This window comes from Agelaius tricolor, unplaced genomic scaffold (assembly GCF_023055355.1).
Source record: "Agelaius tricolor isolate 1412-34295 unplaced genomic scaffold, bAgeTri1.0.p SCAF_12, whole genome shotgun sequence".
Classification (NCBI taxonomy): domain Eukaryota; kingdom Metazoa; phylum Chordata; class Aves; order Passeriformes; family Icteridae; genus Agelaius; species Agelaius tricolor.
In genome coordinates, this window is record NW_027269272.1 from 16,092,787 (window position 1) to 16,113,920 (window position 21,134).

General features: G+C 42.7%; 1 protein-coding gene across 3 annotated transcripts in view; it reads right to left on the reverse strand.

Moving 5' to 3' along the window:
• LPP (LIM domain containing preferred translocation partner in lipoma) overlaps positions 1-21,134 on the reverse strand; it is a 332,580-nt gene that overhangs the window by 51,976 nt on the left and 259,470 nt on the right. For all 3 annotated transcript variants that reach the window (XM_071437786.1, XM_071437787.1, XM_071437788.1), the window contains one exon: positions 5,851-6,020. In XM_071437786.1, coding sequence (XP_071293887.1) covers positions 5,851-6,020 — 170 coding nt within the window. The remainder of the gene's footprint in view (positions 1-5,850; positions 6,021-21,134) is intronic.

Sequence of the window (21,134 nt, forward strand, 5' to 3'; positions counted from 1 at the left end):
ATCCTCCTATATCTGTGCCCTGATTGCACAAGAACATTTACCCCTCAAAGTAGTAGAGTTGAGCTTATGGCCACTATTCCTCCTCCACCTGCTGTCTCTATTTTTTATATCAGCTGTTGCTGGGTGGTATCAATAGAAAGGACTGTTACACTCTTAAAGGGATTTACTAATTTTTCACTTCTACAAACAATCAGTTTATTAGATGTAACAGATTTCCCTTGACAATATGTTTTTTCCATGGAACTACCAACTGGGCGCAGACTAGCACAATTATCAATGCTAATAATCAGTAGCCTGTGAGCGAGCCAGAACTCTGGACCTGTTTTGTGGCTGCTATGCCCATGGACCACTTCTGTTGAGGGTAAGAAATACCCAGGGCTGAGCCTGCTGCTGCCTGGCACAGCCTAGCTCCATCTCTGTGCCACAGGAGGTGAGCCTTAATGCTTTTCGATCCACGGGTCACAGGTTCAGCTCCCTGCTGCCGATGACTCACACAGGAGCTCCGAACTAAAACTAGCAACACCAGCTTTTTTCTAGGAGAGGATTGAAGAGCAGCATTGATCTCAATGAAATATTTCGAGGGCAGAAAAATTCCACCATGCAAAGAGTGCGTGACTTCTCTTTAGTTTATTTTATATTTTTGTTCCAGTTGTCATTTTGAATTCAAACTCTTTGGAAAGCAGGCATAATAGTCTTAATGATCCCATTGAGCAGTTTAAATTCAAATTGTGGAGCACTTGCAATACCATGCTGGCAGCACTTTCCATAAATTACTCTCAAATTCAATACGTTGCTTGACAAAAACAAGAATAAAGGCCTTTTTACTTTAAAAAGAAGAAAACTTGTATCATAAAAAAAAATCTTTAAATTATAGTTTCTCTTTTCTGGTCCAATTTAAATTGTTACATAGTTGCTAAATTAGTGCTGTAATCCCTGCTTACAAATTGCAGAATTATTTTTAAAAATAGATGTAGTTTTACTGCAGGGAATAACCTTACACTTCAAACCCGATGTGCTGCAGGAAGCCGCTCTTGCACAGCTTTCAACCAGCCACACTCACGTGCACACAGGGCGAGGTTTTCAATATCAGTCACACTGAAGCCAATAGCAGTCTCACCAGAGATTTCAGTGAGCACAAATTGAGTTAACACTGACATTTTAGAATGATTAGCAAATTTAAGCTTTCCCAGGATGCTCCATGGCATCAGCGGCTCTCATTGTACCATTTCTTTAAAGCATTTCTCTTGTGTTCTGTTTTGAACTATCTTCTACTGAACTGCAGCCACTGATAGGCCAGGAAGTTAGAAGATTTTAAGAGAAAAAAAACCCTCTAAGATATACTTTTTCTGCTCACAAAACAAGTAATTGGGGGGTGAGGGGGCGGGGGAAGAAAAAAAACAAACATGGAGCACTATGATCCCAAGTTCAAAGCTGGGGAACAGAAATAACCAGGACAAGAGTCCCATGCATAATTCTTCTTCCTTCAAGCACTTCCACAGCTTCAGTACTATGGAAAGATAGTATTTCACCTGCAAAAAATCCTTATAAGTGATCTTTGGGGATGGGTTTAAGATACTGTTCTCAATACCTCACAGTTCTCAGCAGAAATAGGAAACCTCAATCCCTGGGTCTCCACAGGGCTCTACAGAGCATACCCACCATCTGCCCTGATCTAACTTGACAGAAATGAGACTTTCTTTCTTCTCCTCCTTCAACCAATCCTTCACCATTTCTAGCCCACCACTTCTCTGAAGTCTTTCATCTGACTCTGGCTATTTCTGCTATTTCCCCTTCCCAGTTCCACCATGGTCCTCTCCTCAGGTGGGTCACATTTACTGGGACACAACAGAAGAAACCCTGAGAGGCCAGGGGAGCATCAGCAAGATCTTGCTGCTTTCTGCATTAAGTGCAGGAGCTCAGCCCCTCCCAGCCCTCACCTCAGAGTGCACATCTCCAGCTGCCAGCCACCAGACTGTCAGGAGAGGGGAGTAAGAATGGAAGAAAATTTCCACATCCTGGAGAAAGTTATCTGGACATCAAAGAACACCCCATTCACAAAACAGCAGCATCACTCTTGCCAGACTGGTGTGTCTGGTTAACCTTGTGCTCAGTCCTTACGATAACACGGTATTTGGACAGCAGACAGCTGGCACTGCTCAACATCTTGCTCTTCAGTCTTTTATAACAACAGTTCCACTGATATTACGCTTCGCCTTTTCCCTGCTCTCAGTCCAGTGTTAAAATCTCTTCAACTACTTAGAGGAAGCAAACCAAATGTTCTTTTGTCAGTAATTTTCCCTGTAAGGGAGGGGGGAAATATACTGATAACATACTGCAGACACGGCATTCATCACGTGCACAGCAGTGCACTGGTTACACTGGAAACTCTATCATGGTATTTCAAATGTTAACTTGACTGTCATCATGACTGGGAAACATCTGTTTCCTATTAACACTTTAGTTTTTACAGTTGCTTTTAGTTCAGCAGAAGAGTCTTAATGGAGAAGGCTGGTACTCTTTTAGAAATAACATCAATAATGAAAGAATCTTTGGATGCAGAGCAAAACCAGCAAACACATTGGCAACAGAACTCGCTGCACTCAGAAGATGTAACAGGAAATGATAGTGATGGGCTTTTGGGTGGGAGGATTTTTGTGTGAAAGAAATTAACTGTGGTACTCAATTTCCCATTAAGAAAAATATTTCTTTTCAAACAGGTGATTGATTTCCTTAGATGTTAATTCAGACTTTTGGGGAATTTCATCTTAATTGGATCACTGATAAATAAAACCAGAAACAAAAACAACAAAGAAAACCCCTTCTGCAGGCTATTTAGGCTTGGTACTGACTAACCAGTAATTAAATACAGCTCTTCACAGAAGTCTTAATTATGGCTTCACTACACCACAGCTAAGAAGAGTCACACAACAAATTGAGAAGATTAGCCAATTCTAATTGTTTAAAAACATTTATTTTTATTTTTGTGCATAGTTTTTGTGTGCATAAGGCCACAAGTCACACCAGTGAATTATTAAAAAATAATCTAAGGTTTCAAGAATTTATATATCACAACTAGGCCAGTGTTACTAGGCAAGTATTTGTTTATTTTCTTTATATCAATTAAGCCTCTATGACTTGCATAAGAGGTCAAGAGTTTTCGACTTGGGAAAATAGGGATGTGTGCTAGAAATCAGTGTGAATTAGGTAGACCAGAAACAAGTTTCACTGAATTACTCACACTTACACCAGCTGAGAACCCTGTTTTCTCAGCTGGCCACTGCCATGAATTAGCTGTGCAGTTTTGGGCCAGTCATATCCGCTGCACCTTCCATGGGAATTCAGCTCCAGAGGAATTTGAGTCAAGGTACTTCAGTCCCACTGAGTTTCTACAGATCTAGGATTCCTAGTATCCAAGCTATTTTCTGATAGAGGGACTTTGGGAAACAAAAAATTCCCCACCCACCTTCAAAAACCAAACACCAAAAAACCCCCTAAAACCAATCAACCAACTAACAAAAAAGAAAGGGGAAAAAACCCCAAGCCAAAACAAAAATAATCAGAGGCTACAATTCAGCAGAATGTGGCTAGACAGGCTAGATTTTAAGCAGGTCATTAAGACTCAGAGTTCAGGATAACTGCATCACACATCTAAAGGCATCTAAAGACAAAAGCAGTCAGACTGCGCCTCATCAATTTAAGGGTCTCATTCATCTGCAAGAATAACTTGCAAGCCTAGCTCAAAGCCTCAGTGTACTTAAGCATTCATTATCCTGCTGAAGCCAATGCAGGCTTCATTCCACTGAAAAATCAATGAGACATATGCTCTAGGACACAAATTCCTCAGGCCTAAAGCCAGAGGATGGCAGAAGCCTAGATCCCTTGTAGATCTGGCTTTCAACACAGCAGAGTCCTGAGATTTCTGAAAGACACTGAGACATAGGCTCCCAACACTTGTTTCTTCCACATTTAAGAGTTTAATTTGTGCTTGGGTTTTTGGTTTTTTTTTTTTCCTTACTGCATCAGACTGCCAGCTTCCTGCTTCCCATTTTTCACTCACAGTACCAGCTGCCCAGCTACATATATGTAGCCCCATCAGCATTGCAATCCTTTCCCTTGCATGTGCAGCAGCAGATGGATCCAGACGTGTTTTGGGTTAACTCCACAACCATGTTTTTGTGGACTGCATGGATAAACATTTAAAGGCCCCTTCTGGTTATATAAAAGGAAGCTATTAAACGTTTACTCTTTCTTCTATACTCAGAGCTGCAAAGCCCTATCACAGAACATACAAACGCAGATGCAACCAGGCAATTATCGTTCCTTTATCCCTTAAATAGATAGAAGATAAATTTGAAAGAAAATGAGGAACAGAATCCTTCTCCCTTTCCTTTTTTATCCTTTTATCTCCCAATGTAGGAAGTTTACTGAACCCTTGCCAACAATTCACTCAGGCTAATGAAGTGTATAAGTAATGGGATTAAATAATCTTAAACCATTACTAGTGGCTAATGCAGATGTTTTCCCAAACTAAAGCAGATGAGTGGTGTAGAATGCGTGCTTGATTTAAAAAAGAAGAAAAGAAAGTATCAATCTGCAAGCAGATGAAGTCAATTCCAGCTTGAAGTCAATGAAATGTTTAATTCTAGTTACATAAAGTTGCTCCAATTATATTATGAATGCACCTTTCTAAAGTCTTCAGTGCTTTGCACGTGGTTAAACTTGCCACAAAATGAAACTTAAATTTTTTATGGTGCCATCATTTTAGTGCAAACAAAAATAGAAATTATTTAAAAGGTACATATTCCACCAAAAGACCATTTAGCTTTTAAAATCAATTTAACAAGGCCCATCTATCACTGCCAATGTAAGTAAGACACAATCCTCCCTTTTTATACTCAGTATTTTTGTAACAATCTCACTGTGAAGGGTCTGTAGAAATAGAGAGAACAACAAAATATTGATGGCATTTTCAGAAATATTTTAGTATTATTGCTCTAATTATCACTGGAATGACAGACATGTCATGAAAAACATCAATTTTTACTTTTAGAAGTGTAAATCCAATTATCCAGTGTTTGTAAGAACTCAAAACTGGAAGTTTAAAGAAAGTTCTGTCATTGTTTTAAGAATGTTCCAGTGCTTTTCCTACTCTAAATTACAAGGATAATCCTTATATACTGGATGCTAAGGTCAGACCAAGGTAAAGCCTCAGGTACATTATGGGATGTTTCTTTAATTTGCACCTGTGCAACTGGTTCTAGCTACTTGTTACGGGAGTCTCTTAAAATGTGTAGCTCCTCAGAGCAACTGTTAATTGTTTGCTTTAAGACCTTGCTGGAGGCATGAAATGAAATTTTAGGGTAATGTAAGCTTCAAAAGACATTTAATCCAAAGACCCTTAGCTCAGTAGTAAGTCTTCCATCAAGCAAGGCAAAAGTCTTGATTTTAGAAATTTTAGTGCTTTCTTGCATCCCACCTCCTTAATCTTATTGGGCACACAGTGTGTAACCATTTTGGTATCAGATTTCTCAACACAGAAAGCTGAGAACCACACTACTGCTAAAAAATGACTGCATAGTCTGCTCCTTACAGAGATGAAACAATCACAAAACCCAGCTCTTTCTCCTGCTGCGTCCACTTTATTTCAGAGGGAAGTCAGACCAGGAAATGTAATTCACCCAGTAAGCTGAAAAGACCAGAGTTCTGAAGACCATAAAAAAACCTGTTGCTCATGGTACTGCACAGGGTTGTGAGATTTTAACTGTAAGGCAATTCCACAGCAATGAAAGAAATAAATGTTTCCCATGTCTGTGCATTAAAAACAGGGCACAAAGAGGAACGGGTACTCACAATGTAGCAGGGTTCACAGTAGGCTTTCTTCTCCACGGCATAGAAAGGCTGTCCCCTCAGCTTGCCGCTGCACTTTATGCAGGTGAAACAATCCGCGTGGAAGACTTGGTCCATGGCTGTGCAACCGGTGCCCTCTCCGACAACATTCTCCCCGCAGCGGGCACAGCGTCCTGCCACCAGAGGAAAAGGACAGCAGTCAAAGCAAGGCCCTTGTCCCAGCTGCACAGGAGGGCCCTCCACTCACCCGTGGCTCTTGAGGGGGATGTGGCAGCTCAGTCCACAGAAAAACAACTTGTGCTACTGCTGGCAAAGATCCAGTGCCCCTGGAAGGCACTCTGGTGCCAGTCCATATGAAAAGATCTAGAAAGGATTGTCACTGGCTCCCAAGACAGCACTCATGTCAGTTGTGCTGCTGCAAGCCAGCAATCATTGGAGGGATCTTGAGCTCCAGATACAAACCACTCAGCTATCATCTAACCCAGCTCCTCAGTTAGATGGGATAAACCTGTGCCTTAAGCCTTGCTTCCACATGAAAGGATTTTGTCAGAGGAGGCCTCATAAAGCTGCCTGATGGCAGCACAATTTAAAAAGTTTTTTGCTTGTATAGCTTAAACCAATTCTCTCAATGGAGCCAATTACTTTTTTTTTTCCTGTTCAAAGATTAATACAGATTAAGATATTCTGTCTATTTAAAGCACAGAAACTATTCCTAAAGAAACTGATGTGTGGATATTTTATTCTTACCATCCTTCAAGAAAGGTGTATCAGAAACTGCTGGTAAAGACTCTAAGTACAGACAAGCCTTAAGAGCTCTGTCTGTTTCTGAAAAAGGTCCTTAATGTCAGACACAAATGCATAACAAAAAGTCTGTAGACATGCACGTACAAAAGGCTTGCTGCCTTGTTCAGATTGTTGCTAAAGATGCTATGTGGCAGACAGTTTTAAAGTGAAGACAAGATTTCCTTAGCTCATGGGAAAAACATTTCCCTAGGGAAGACTGTGGTGCAGAGGTGATGGAAGAGGTGGGTAGAAGGCACACCTTTGCCATTTTTCTCAACCATTTGGGTTCTAGAAAATGGAGATAGCCCCTCAAGTTCTGATGTCCCTACATAACAGTTGATGTTGCAAATGGAAGGCATTAAGGACAAGGTCAGCCACACTACACAGGAGAATCCCATAAAAGGTAACAGAGCAACTATGATCTGGGACATTGCCCCACTCAAAATGGTACCCTCCAGTTTAAGAATAACTGTGGTGACCCCAGCCTTGGGACCCTGCACTTCTTGAAGGCTTCATGGGTGCAGTGGTGTGGTCAGTGAGCATGGGAAGGGAAGCAAGAGCTGAGGTACAAGCAGGAAAGCAGACTGAGTTCAATACAGAATTATTCATGAAGGCATATAGAAATAATATGTACTTGATAATAATTACATAATCCAGTAGTGATATAATGCTCCCTCATACCTGTTTATTGGCCTTTTCATGCAAATACTGCACATCTTCTACAAGTTAGACCTGTCTTGTCATCTCAAGAGTAGGGCTGGTGCCCTTCACTGTGAACTGACAATGTCCCCACACTCATGACTTCTTTCCTGCCTGTCCCACACTCCAGCAAGCTACATTCAGGGAACAAAGCATGGAAGCTACTTTTGGATCCCTCAGGATGTGGCAGGATGATATATATACACATTTGAGATATATTAGGAAAGCTTGGAAAAGAACCCAGATCATTACGATTTGCTACAATGGTATAACTGTAGTTGGCTTTATACAGGACAGACAGTTCCTGACTCAAACAGCTCCCAGCCTGAGCAATGTGGAAGGAGAACTCACCAGATGAATCCAGACAAGTCTGGAAATCCCCCAAATGGAATTAATAATGATGTATTTAAACTTAACTTTCCTTAGCATTTGTTCTTAGGGTTTTGATTGTCACTGTTGTGCTTTAATCACTCCACTGTAACACTTCTAGAGAGGACTCCTTTTTTATAAGCAGAAAAGGAATTCAGGTTTCCCAGCATGGTAGTGAGGCTACAGAGCACAGGGGAAGAATGGAAAAAAACAATCAGGGCAAGAAAAAAAACAAAACCCCAAACTCACTGGAGAGAACCACAGGAGTGAGCACTGCGCTGAGAAGAAGGCAGAAGACACCTCCTGTGTAGCACAGGAGAGCCCTGCTGAGCCCTGGTGTGGACAGCACAGAGCTGCTCCAGGGCCTTCTCCAAACATCTCGTGTAGCTGGGCTGTAATACGAAGAGACGTCTGGGGAGCAGTTAATATCTCTATATATAAAACATGAAATTGAAAGCCATTAGTGTATTACTTTACACAGTGTTTTTCCAGAGGGAATATTCCGCTGAAGAATTTATTTTCCCTAGTGTGCCATTCTGTGATCATCCGGTATTATTTTTATGAGGCATTTGGACATGGAATAATGTAGTGTCTATGCAAACACTTCTCAGCTTTCTTTGTTAACATCTGAGCAGAACATGTGGGAATCTTTTCTACCCCTCCTTCTCTTCTCACATTCATAATTTAACCAGCTCTTGTGTGCTTCAGCATTTATCTTCCTCTTTGACCAAGGTATCTCTCCATTTGTTGAAGAAGCTGTCTACATGGAGACCATACTTATGGCTGCACCTGCACCAGGAGACCTGGGTCTCTTTCCTACGTACTCCTGTAATCTCTGACAAGTCACTCAGTGCCTTTGTACCTCTGCCCTCTCTTTGAGCAAAGGGCATAAAGACATCATCTCTGCCTCCCAAAGGTGCCCTGAGGCTACATTCCCCCATGGCTCTGAGGTATTCCCCAACTACACTGCTGGTGGTCAGATACAAACCAAGGAGTAGCACAACATGAATCTTGGTCAACTTCTCCCCTTTAAGTTCGTTTCCTGAGGCTTTCCTTTCTCTTTCTGGGTTTTTCCACAGAAGATTCCCACTGAGGCAGCAACAGACTGAACCTGTCTACATTTATGAGAAGTCCAGTTTCTGCTATTAAGTACACAGACAGAAATACTCCTATAAACTCTCACATAGGAAAGCTTAAAGAAAGCTTCCTTTTTTATAAGTTTATATGCAAATTATAACACTGTGGCCTTGAGCAAACCGTGTTTTTCATGAGACATGGCCACTCCAGTGAGAATCAAAACACAAGCTCTGTGCCTAGCAACTCTCGCAACTGACTCACTCACCCAAAAGGTAAAAACAAATAAGCCAAAATATTCAAATTTGGGAGCCAACAGTTGGGTGGCTGGATCCACTTAAAGGCACACGGGCAAATACACAACTGATCTGGTTTGCAGCAATGTGATCACTGGAGACTGCATCTTCTGCAGACCTTGGTGCGATCTTGGGGAATTCACAAGGCTTCTGCAAAAACCTGTCTCTTCTCCCAACTCCTGCAACTCACTCAAATGTAGTTGAAAATGGCTATTAGTTTCAAGTGTTGGTGGAGGAGGAACTGACAAGCAGACAGGCACATGCACACAGGCAGTGTGATTGCACAAGCCTCATTTCCTTAGAAAACCAGAAAAACCCCACTAAAAACAATGTATCTATCATTACGTCTGATAAAAACAAAACAAAGGTCTGCTCTTCCTCTGTGCCAGTTACCAACGGCGAAGGTATTTGTGGTTGGGCTCACCACAATTAAGTGCCCACACATGTTCCCCATTTTAATATTTTCACACTGTCTCAAATAACCCAGTTCGTTGTGTGCAGAATACCCATGAGTGAACACAGAACAAGTTGCACTGCTTATTGGGAAAGAAGTAGCAAAAGGCAAAGTTTGCAAGACTCAAGAACAAACAGATTGCACAAAAAAGATTACACAAATAATCTAAGAGAAAAATAGCAGGCAGCGTATTACAGTAGAAACACGGAACAACGTGACCCATTTGCTTTCCACAAGCAGCATTTAAAAGGCAGCTTAAAGACAAAGGACAAAATTAGCACTAAACTGCATGAAGATGAGAAACTATGTCATTTCAACATTCTTCTTTTGCCCCTTCAGCCCTTTTTAGATCCTTTTTCAAGATCATTTCAGCAAAACTAGAAGGCGATATGTTGGCAGCAAGCCTGGGAGACCGGAGTCCTCTATTTTTGCATGAAAGAGGTTCATAACCTTGGCCGTGCTGTGACCTTCCTTCAGCCCTGCCTGGCTGCCACATGGTGGTCTTACCTTGGGGGCATGTACAGAAGTGCCTGCAGAGGCTTCCCTGCTGAAAATGCCACAGTTAGTGAGTGCATTACACAGAAACACTTCAGCAGCTGAAAGGATACATCAGCTGCTATACTCTGTTCTGAAACCTCCTCATTTAATGTCTTCTGCTGTGTAAAAATTTTGAAATATTGTGAATTTGAAGGAAGGGGGGGAAGGGAGAAGAGGAGCTCATATTTGCACACGATGCCATGTTCTAATTTCTTGTTATCTCATTACTCTCACATGGTTTTGGCTATACCACCACAAATCCTGGCTACTCAGATTATAGAATAGATCCGTTCTGCTGGGTATTGGGAAAACACAGAATTCAAAGAAGGGCCCAGCTGCAGGAGTTTACAACCTAATACAAGCAGTAACAACCAGGAAGTGATAGGAAATAGAAGGAAACAATCAGACAAAACCAGTCAGCAAGGGGAGCTGTGGTCTCAGCACTCTCAATGTTTTACTGTTGACAAGGAGTCTGTAGACAGCACAGCAAAGGAAAAGGTTAAGGAAGAATTTGAAAGAGGACCTGGAGGGAGTTTAAAGGAAGTTTAATGGAATGCTTCTGAAGAAAGGACAAAGACAACACAAAAGAGAATGTAAGTGCTTGAAGGTTGAACATAGACAGCTTCAGATGGGAAGGATGAGTTGGTATGTCACTAGAGAATACTAGACAAAGAAGGGTGGGAATAGGTCATTACAGGTCGTGCAGGTAAAGACATGAAGCTTCTGTTTGATATGAGGCAGAAATGAAACCAGAGGAGAGATGTTTAGGAGTTGGATTCGAAGATCCTTGTGGGCCCCTTCTGACTCAGGATGTTCTATGATTCTATGACTAAGAGGCAAAAATTATCTGGCCTAAGTTAAAAGCCAGAGAGTTATTTCTACAGCTAGTTGAGCATGAATAGAGAGAAATTGCATTTTTTGAAAAGGATGTTGCAGAGATTCAAGGTCACTGGAGCTTGGATGCAGGTTTTAACTGTGAAGATGAATAGGAAAGGCTATAATCTGAGCTGTTACTCAGCAAAGCTCTTAAGATTTGGCCAGAAACTGGGCACAATCTGGAGATGAGGAATTAGGCACAGGGTGTCCAACCTTATCCGGGACATGCATCACTTTTAAATGTCAGATTAAGAACATGAGCAAATGGGACAAACATCCACCACTGAAGATGGATGATGGAATAGGTACATGTCATACTAATCCTTATGGCAGTAATATTCTGATAGCAATCACACTGGAGCCGAGGATAAAGGCAATGTAACTCCACACAGGGGGCTTGAGATGCTCCTGTTTGCACATCCAGGGACTTCAGTAGCCTTTTCTAGGCTACAGCATTATTTTTCTGTCATACCTACTTAGGCATTAAGCCATTGGCAGCACCATTGCGATGTACAGTGCCTAACACAGACAATTCAGGCAACTACAGATGCCAAGAGCAGAGAAAGCAGAGGGAAAATGTGCAAACCTCTCCACAAAAGGTTTAAATTCATGAATTCAAAGCATGCATTCTATGTAGAGAAGAGATAGGGGATAATTTTCTGATAAAAGCATCAAAGTAGGGAGGTTCTGCATTTGCTGAAACATGGGGAAAAAACGTTGATATCTCAAAAAACTCGGCATGATGGAAAAAACTGTTTCCCACCTCACCGTACAGTGGGAATACACCACAAGGTCATATCCTCAGTGCCTATCAATTACACAATTTCCCTTGATCAGCTAAGTGTATTCCCTGGCTCTCACTGCAGCCCTGATACACAATGCAAGAAAGACCTAAAAAAATACAGCACACTGCCTTTTCAAAATGGTACCAAGAACACTTTGAAAATAGATAAATACATTGAACAAAATATCTCACTAAAAGTTCCCCCAGCAGCCTCAAGACAGCCAGTATTTCCGCTGTGTTATTTTTCTAATCATTTCTGTTTAGAGTTCGCCAGTGAATGCATTTTAGAGATTCACGACACATTCTGCTTTTGGATGGCTTTGAATCAGCTGGCAGTAAATGTGGAAAAATCATTATTCCTAATGAAGAAATATTGATGACAAAACAGCATTTCGAGGACAACGTTGACCATAAGTCAACAATGTAAAAAGACTTTCCCCTCTCTCCCTCCTCTTTCCTAGTGACTTTTATCCAAGGGTTTTCAAGCATTTCCCGAGCACATGGGATTCCTCAGGACACCTATGTCAGACAGGCAGAATTACTCTATTTTAAGGGGATGCCGGAGCAGAAATTGATTATTGGGGTAACAGTGTAACAGCAGACCTTAACTTAGTATACCCTAATCAAGTTAAGTCCCAGTCAGAGCTTCTGCAACTCGGAAGTACCCAACAGATTCTGGGTTCTTTAATTCATCCAAAGGGAACAGAAGAGGCATCTCTGATCCACAAGGGAGGGTTTATGTCCTTCTACAGTGCACAGGAGGTATGTGTCTAACTGATTAAGCTAGATACAGATGTGTTGATCATATTTGTCCCAGAGTGATTCTGAAATTTTGGCACTCAGGGCATTGCAATAATGGTACAGAGGGAAAACCCAAAGACATTTTGTACATTTTGTAGAAAACTATATTATTTAGCTCATTTTACCCTTGCCTTCCTTACCTACACTTTTTTTTGCTTTTGAACTCAAGACTTTTCACTGAGTGGGAAGCCCTTGGCAATGGTTTATTGTGCCAGGATCCAAGCTTGAAGTGTCACCATTTGACAGTAGCAGGCTGTATGCATCAATTGTCTTGCACAGCCTTTGGACATAAGACAGATCAATCTTAATTCCCTCTTCTTCAGCAGACGTCAGAAAACACAATCTTTCACAGTAAACACAGATTCATGCTGCAATGTGTGCCTGAAACACTTCATAAATTAAATCCAAGGCCATGATTTAATTACTGTGTCCTGGTTATTCTGCTTTAACTGTGTTCCACTTGTACTCCAGATGTACAGGTCCCTGCAGTGACCTACTTGTCATTTGTACTGTACAGCGCTGTGCAGTAGCTGCACTCTGGTGTTGTTTGCATCCCTTTCCTCCAACCACAATACAACTTCATATTCTCACTTTGCTTGGCTGTAAAAACCTGACACATTCTCAGTGTGCCCCAGAGGTCCCATTCCACACCACAGAGCAAATGCACTGCAACTGTGCAGGCTCACTCTGCCAACACTTTACCTTCTCAAACATTTCTTCATGCTGCTCATCATAAGATTACTGTCCCAGCTGATCTCCAGGCCTCACAGTGAACCTTTCCAGCACCTCAGGGAAGGTAGAGGACTGTTAGGACACCCAACATGCAGGCAGGGAACTTGAGACCCACACAGATTAAATAACCCTCCAAGGGTCACACAAAAAGTTTATGATGGAGCCAGGAACTGAAACTATATTTTCTCAATCACAGTCTGGTTTCTTTAACCACAAGGCCATATCTGAAAAAGCTTGATGGTAAGAGGGGCCTGTGGCATAAAAACTCCATTTCAGAGGGAACTCCCAGTACCAGTCTTACTAAAATCCCTTCCCCAGGAGAAGGAATTTGCTCCTTGTGTGGACCATGGCATCACTCTCTGGCAGCCTGGCTGAGCCACATAGCAACTGAGCACACAGAGTTCTGTGCCTCTGCTACTGCCCTCTGTTTATTGACAGAGAAGGAAAGACTCTGCTTCCTTCAACATCTGTGTGGTGGTGATCCTTTACCCATCTACATCCCCCTCTCCTCAACATCCTGGGACACCAGAGACAGTTTAGTTTGTTCTGATATAAACCAGATTACAATGACAGGTACCTCCTGAAATTATTGCAGCCACAATGTATTACTGCCCCAAAACGGAGAGGACCACTCCTGATTTTCCCAAAAAAATATAAAAATTCAGGCTGAACAGGATCTTGAGAAGACCTGGAAATGATCTTATTGCTTTGAAGGCAGCACCAACTCTCTCTACAGCATTCTTGATAGATATTTTTTTAACCTGCTCCTAAAAACCTCCAGCAACAGAGATTTCACCAAGCACTTGGTCAAAAAATCTCAGTGGGTACCTAACCATACCACCAGTGAGCCTTTCTGCCATCCAACCACAACGCCCCTCACAGCAAGCCGAGCCAAAGCCTTTTTACTCCATTCATGATGGCCATAAGGAAAGCAGACAGGCTGACACCAGCTGTAAGGACGGATTGGAAGATGCTCCCCCGGCAGGCCGGTGTGTTCCTGAGCCCCACACACCGGTGAGGTGCCAGTCCCCACGCTGGATGATGTGCAGTGAGTGTGCCAGCCCAGTGGGGGTCAGTGATGCTCTACAATATTTAAGGTCCTAGACACCTTTTTTTGCAGCATGCTTTGCCTTTTTTTTTTTTTTTGGTTTTTTTTTCCCCCTCCTGTTGTTGTTGTTACATTGTGTCAACTTTTTGGCACGTGTTTTACCATGTGCGAACGGCTTGAAACAGAACCCCGCTTACATCTGGAGACAAAAAAAAAAAGAAGAAAATAATAGAGGGTGAGAAAAAGAGTGGGAGAGAGGAAACATTCCTCCCTTTGCTAATCGATCAAGGAAATGCAAGGGAGAGAGTAAAATGTACTCTATTTCCTTTAGAAATGTTTCCTTTAATGCCGATGAAAGCTGCCAGATGACAGAGACCACGGCTGTGCATGGGCTCGGCAAGCAGAGCAGGAGCCGCAGCAATTCCTCCTCCAGCCCCTGCCTCTGCCGGGCTCTCCAGCACGGCAAACACGGCCCCTGCCTGTGCCGGGCACTCCCTGCCTCCCTCCCTCCCCACTGCTCCCAGCCTGGCCCGAGCCGGGCACGGCTATGGTAAAGCTTTACGCTGCAGGTGTAGAGCTGGATTGAAAGAAGTAGCAATTCATAATTATTCGTGTTTGGAGGCAAGATTTTCAAAAACCAATTTGTAAAAAAACCAAAAAAAACCAAACCAAGCCCAGCTAACAAATGCTTAACTAAGGAGTGCAATAATTTAATTTGGTAAAAAAAAAAAAAAAAAAAATTTAAAAATGCATATTTTCACAGAAGTCCCCCGCATTCCTGTGCCATTTCCTCTCTGATTGCATGCAGTAAGTTCAAAAAGCAAGATACGTAAAAACCTATTTTTTAAAAAAATAAATATCAGGCAAAAATTATAAAGGTTGTAAGAAAGTGGACCTTTTCCATGTTTTCAAAAGCTGAGAAACCTCTTATTTTATTCTACTTTCACAGAAAAATTAAGACTTTCTAAACCAAAATTTACTCTTTTCCTTGGAACACAACAGTAATGTTGAAATCTTATTTTTTAGTTAGATGTTACCAGTATGTAGCATCCAGGGAACAACCTCAGCAGCTCTCTGCTAAAGCCCTGGCAAAGGTGAGGCTATCAGCCGAGTCCTAGTGGGGCTGTCAGGAAACCTCTCTCTGGGCAATTTATCCCAAAGCTGATTCTGTGGAGGTTTACCCCTCCTAGGAAGGTGAAAACAAAGCAAAGGGGAACAGTTGCTGGCTGAGCTGTAGATCAAACAAATTTTGGTGATCCTAACACCGAGCCACTCCCTTTGCACTCGCACTTGCCAAGCCATATTGCATGATAAACCCTGGACAGTGAAACCACCAAATACATTATGGCACACAAGGTGAGCCAACCATGCTTGTATGAATCTCCTGCAGGTAAAGGAAAGCAGAATACCAGGCAGGAATCACTCTTCCTCCTGCCCTCATCAGGGGCCACTGGCAGGGGGGCATTTCCTGAGCTATCCCCTGGCCCACTAGGCTCATTCTGTAATGCTGCACCAAATTTCAGGATCTTCTTCTTTTGGAAAGCCACAAAGAAATACCCTGGCATTATGGGGGTGCCAGTGGCAGCGGCCTCAGGCAGCAGCTACGTGGGGCAGCTCTGCCTGGCCCATCTGGGTCCTTTGGCAGGTGTCTCCCAGCGTGCTGTCCCAGCCTGCTCCCTCCCTGGCTCAGGAGAGCAGCCTTGCTGCTAGAGCAGTGGAGGGTGATTGCAGGGGCTGCTGCACCCGACCCCATCCGTAAGCAATGGCTGTAACACAGAGCAGAGCTGGACCAGAGGAGCTGCTCTCCTCAGAGGCTTGGGCTCACTGTGCAATGCTTCATGCAGCTTCTCCCAGCCCTCCCTCCAGCTGGGGAGAACTAGTGACTGGCAGTCCACAGGCTCATGCTGCTGCTCAGTGCAAGCACACCTTAAACATAGATCAAATTCTCCTGAGCTCTCAGCTTTCTTTCACAGCTGAACCGAGAGTGCAGTCAAAAGGGACCAGCTAAGACTCACACTGATACAGACAGCAGCCTCTACATCTAGGTCAAAAAATGAGTTGTCCCAAAGGACTGTGGTTGGGTTTGCCATTTCCAGCAGGAAAGCAGGCTCAGGGAGCCCAAGCAATGGGTGCAGTTCTGTAATGTTAGGTGCAGGACAAACACAGAGCAAACAATGTCCCCTGTCCCAAAGACTTTCATCTCCAACTGCGTCCATGTTGTACAAAGGCACTTCAAACCACTTCTGTCCCCCTGCCCAGCCTCTCCATTTCATAAGCCTAGGATAGGCACCATCAGTGTGTTAAACAGACTCAAGCCCAGCCAAAACTCACATCCGTGGCTGGGCATGAATGACTCAATTCACTCTTCCACAGCCTGACTGTGCTCCAGCTGGTATTCTGCAGCTTGTCTCTGCTTCATGGCATCACTGGGAAGGTGGTGGCATGAATTGATTTTTACCAAAGGCTCTGTTCAGTGGTGAAGATGAAATTGCCTGAGTAATGACAAGGTTTTGAGTCAGAGATGCTTCCTGTGCCATTGGCTCCGGCCTACCAACCTGGAATGCCTCCTGCATGCTTGCCTGAGGAAAAACATCTGACAAAATCCAAAACACAGGGAGGGAACCTATCTCCCCACTGCCAAAAGTGAAAGAAAAAAAAAAAAAAAGAAGTGAAGAAAGGCTGGATCAGACAAAGAATAGTGTCCTGAAAAAATGGCAGCTCTTATAGGCCCAGCAACATTAAGGCCTGAGGTTTTCAAAATGCCTGGCTGCATTAGAAGATGTCACACCAAATTTCAACCAGCACCTAATTTATTTCAGGTTTTTTGAAAACCCTGCCTTTCACAATCCAGCACCAGCCCAAAGCTTCCTTGCTGTTTTGAAACATGTGCTGTCTGTGTGTTGACAGCAACCCTGCCATAAATCATGTCCCTCAGGCACTGGAAACCACCTCACCTGTATGCTGAGCATCCACTGTTCCTTGCAATGAATTCCACCACTCCAAATTTCTCAGTAGCTGGAAACAAGTAATGCTGGTTTTTTTTTTTTTCATTAAAGCATCCTACTAGACAGAGGTTTCCTTCTTCATCCCAAAATTGGAGACCTTTCCAACCAAGTACATGGTCCAATATTTGTTTGCTCTCTTGGACAAGTAACAAGAACTTTACAACCTGGGATGGAGAAGCACTCTGATTCTGCAGGAGATATTCAATATTTGTTCCTATTCAGAATGACCACACATATCATAATCTTAAAATGTGACATTGGTATTGAAAGCAAAAGTCTTTTTAAAATGTCACTTGCTGTTGGTGATACCGTATTTATTAGACTGATATATTTAAGCAGTAACTATAATTCTGCTCCTCCTTTGGGTCATGGGACCTGCTTTTACTGGCCAGGGTAGATGGAAAGTAATACTGATAACTCTCTAATTTGAGAATAACCTCCCAGTGGCACATGCTTCATTGGGAGTCCATGATGGAGCACTCATATCAAGTATCCACAGATCATTATGCTCACATGATTGCCACATTCAGAGCTTGATACATAAGGATATCAAAGTTTTCTTGCCTGGCCTCCACTACAAGTGAATTAGTGCAAAATATGAGATACATATTTATAACAATTATTATTTTATTTAAAGAAAATATGTAGAAATCCATCTGCACAACTGCCTGTGTCACTCTCACACATCCTACAGCTTTTGATTCAAAATTAGCAAGGTTTAAAAAATAATAAGTTAAAAAAACCTCACACCATAAAACCAAGCTCTTTAGTGGCACTAAGTCTGATCTGTTTGCGGTGGTGGTTTTGACTCTAGGGCCTGTTGACTAACAGTAGGAGACATGAGAATTGTGGGTACTGATCCATTTATCATGATTAAAGACTGTCCTGACATTTCACCTTAAGCTCTCTATGAGGAAGCTCTGATGCTGACCGGCATCTACAAAGGCGTGCTCAAAGTACTGCTCATCACTCATCACTCAGTACTACTAAGATGGAAGAGTTTTCCTGAATTGGCTTCCATGCTAAGGGCTTCCATGCTAAGGGCACCAATCCCTACTGCCTGAATTATTCACACAATTCATGACCTGAAAATTTTGTGCCAATGGAAACTGAAACCGTAAAACTTTTTCCTCGTCCCTCCCATGGTTGAACCAATCGGAAAGGACTGATTTGATATCCAGAGCTCATGATGAGTTCTGCCAGCCCAATGCCCTTGAGCAGAAAAGGCCATCATCATCAGGGATTGTAAGTGTTTGCCAAAAACTTGGTATTGGAAAACGTCCTGAACATGCTGTACCGATGACGGCAACTCTGTATGAGCAAAGTTGGCAAATCGCTGTGCTCTGAACTTTCAGGGTGCTGGTTTTCCTACATTCATGGGAGTTCACTGTGAAACCAGTAAGGGTATCTAATCCTCATTAAACTCTTTGGTGTGACAGTAGGGAAAACTGATGGACTTGTTTACGTGCGATAATGGAATAATTTGAAATCCACTAGACCTCCAAATTTAGATCTGGCGTAAATGTAGGGACAGTTTATACCAAGCCTGATTTTAGCTGATGTAAACTTAGTCCATGTCTTTTGAATTTATATGACCAAGCCCAGAAAGCCAACACTGGTCTAAGTCAGTTGGTTTCCATTTTCACATAATATGATTCAGCTTTATTATGTTGACAAAGTCAGATGCGATGGGTAAGTCAGAGAAGCCATTATTCCCACCCCAGCGTAGGAAAAAGTGTGGGAGACTTTTGTCCCATTGGAAAGCTACAACTTACAAAAGCCTTCAAAACAGAGCCTTTTGGGACTTCAAACGTTTCAGAAATTGCTTTCATTGTTTTCCATTGTTCTAAGCATCCCTGCACAGATGAGGACCTACAAACAAAATGCATTATGTAGCTTGTTGGAAGTCTACAACCGTGTTCTAGACCAGATGACTTCAGAAGAGTTTGAGATAAGCTTCAGATCCACATCCAAACATTAGAACACCTACAAAAAAGTCTGAGTTCAGTGTTGCTTCATGAGAAAGTCAAAGAAACCCCAACCATAGCAAAAAAGAGAGAGATTGGCATTTTGGAAATCAGAGACTAAAGTTTTATGAGCTCCTATTCATGCAAACGAGCCTTGAGGTATTAAGGGTCATGCGATATTCCCAGCTAAGAGTGACACAAAATTAGTAAATTGCCATAGGGAAACAATATTAAGAACTCATTTTACAGTCCTATTTGTGCTGTACATTGTTCTGTTCTCCCCTGGCCCAAGAGCACAAGAATGAAGCTACTGCACACACTGAAGTCCTGAGAGTTTACGCAGGATATATTCAGCCAGACTGATTTTACTCTAGCCAAGCTGATGTCAGTTGCAGCATCTTCTTCTCAACCTATTGAGATGTGAGCCACTATGTGCCACAATTAGACCATGCTCCAGAACATCACCCTGTGAAATGTTTGTTCTTCTGAACAAATTGTTCTGCAATTTCCCTAGGCCAGAACAGCTCTTGTAATCAGACATTTGCTGGATGCACACCATTCCTACTTGCTACCTAACAGCTGTTACTCATAGTACCAGGACTTCTGTCACTTACATGGGACTCAAGGCCACAGGTCAGTCACCTTGTCTTCCCTGAAAGTTGTGCCACAAAGGGCAGTAGGCAGCAAGACTGTGTGTGTACACCTTGCAATTGTACAAAACAGAAGGAAGCAGAGTCTGCAGATTTGAAACAGCTTAGTTATTGCTCCTCACCCAATGTCCTGCTGTAATCAGAGCAAAGAAATACAGAAAATCCATCAAGTTCCTAAGACTAATTGGCTTTCTGTGAAGCACTGTTTTTGTTTAAAAGACCAAGCCACACTTGGATCAATGGGCCTTACACACAAAAAACCCTTTACTCACCTTTACAGGCATGACCAGACCTAGCTCAGGGCACAGATCTCCAACCCCAGCGCAGCAATGTCCCTCTGGCCTAAGTTTGGGGGTGGCCTCTTTTCCAAAGCCTGTCTCTGACCCTCCTGCAGAAGCTCCAAAAACGTGCATTATCGGTGTGGTTCTCTGCCTAAGCCCTCAAGAAAGTATGTGACTCTTCCCTGTGTGAGTAAACAGAGCAGCTTCCATTCCTCACTCAATTTAGAGACAGCAGGGCAGAAAGAGACTGAAAGAGTTCAAATGACAAGGTTTCACTAGGAGCTGGCCATGTAACTGACACAGACCTTGTGGCTCTCCTCAGCTGCCTTTCTGACAGAAGGATGCCATGGAGATGGCAGTGCAGCAGCTGTGCACATCTGCAGTGCACATTCTCCACTTCCTTCACCTTCTGAATTCTGCCTGTGAAGAAACAGCAGAAATAAATCTGACCATGGGCAAGCTCCGTTTTTTACTCCCCTCTCCTTTTTGTTGCCATGCATGGAAATTGAGTATACAAAGAAAAAGAAATTATAGTGGCCTTAGCATCAGTAGTGGCCTAATGGAACTACACAAGCACAGCACACTGAAGCCTGTGCTTTGCCATTTTATCTTTAGAAGAAGGCAATGGTTTTAGGCATCTACAGATAAAAGATGGAGTATTTTAAAATGTCCCACCCAACCATCCACTGCTATTGTAGCCATACCTTCTCCAGTCCTGCCCTTCCACCTTACCTTCCTCCCTCCTCTAAACAACACACATCAGATTTGCCAGTGTGGAGAGAGTCACGCTTCACATGACCCATGCAGGCATCAAAACTGGATCAGTTGATGTGAGATGTCGAGATGGAGAATGGGAAAGAAAGGAAGGCCATTAGAATCAGACTCCAGGTAGTATCCTGCCCTATATATATGTGTGTACACACTCACACAT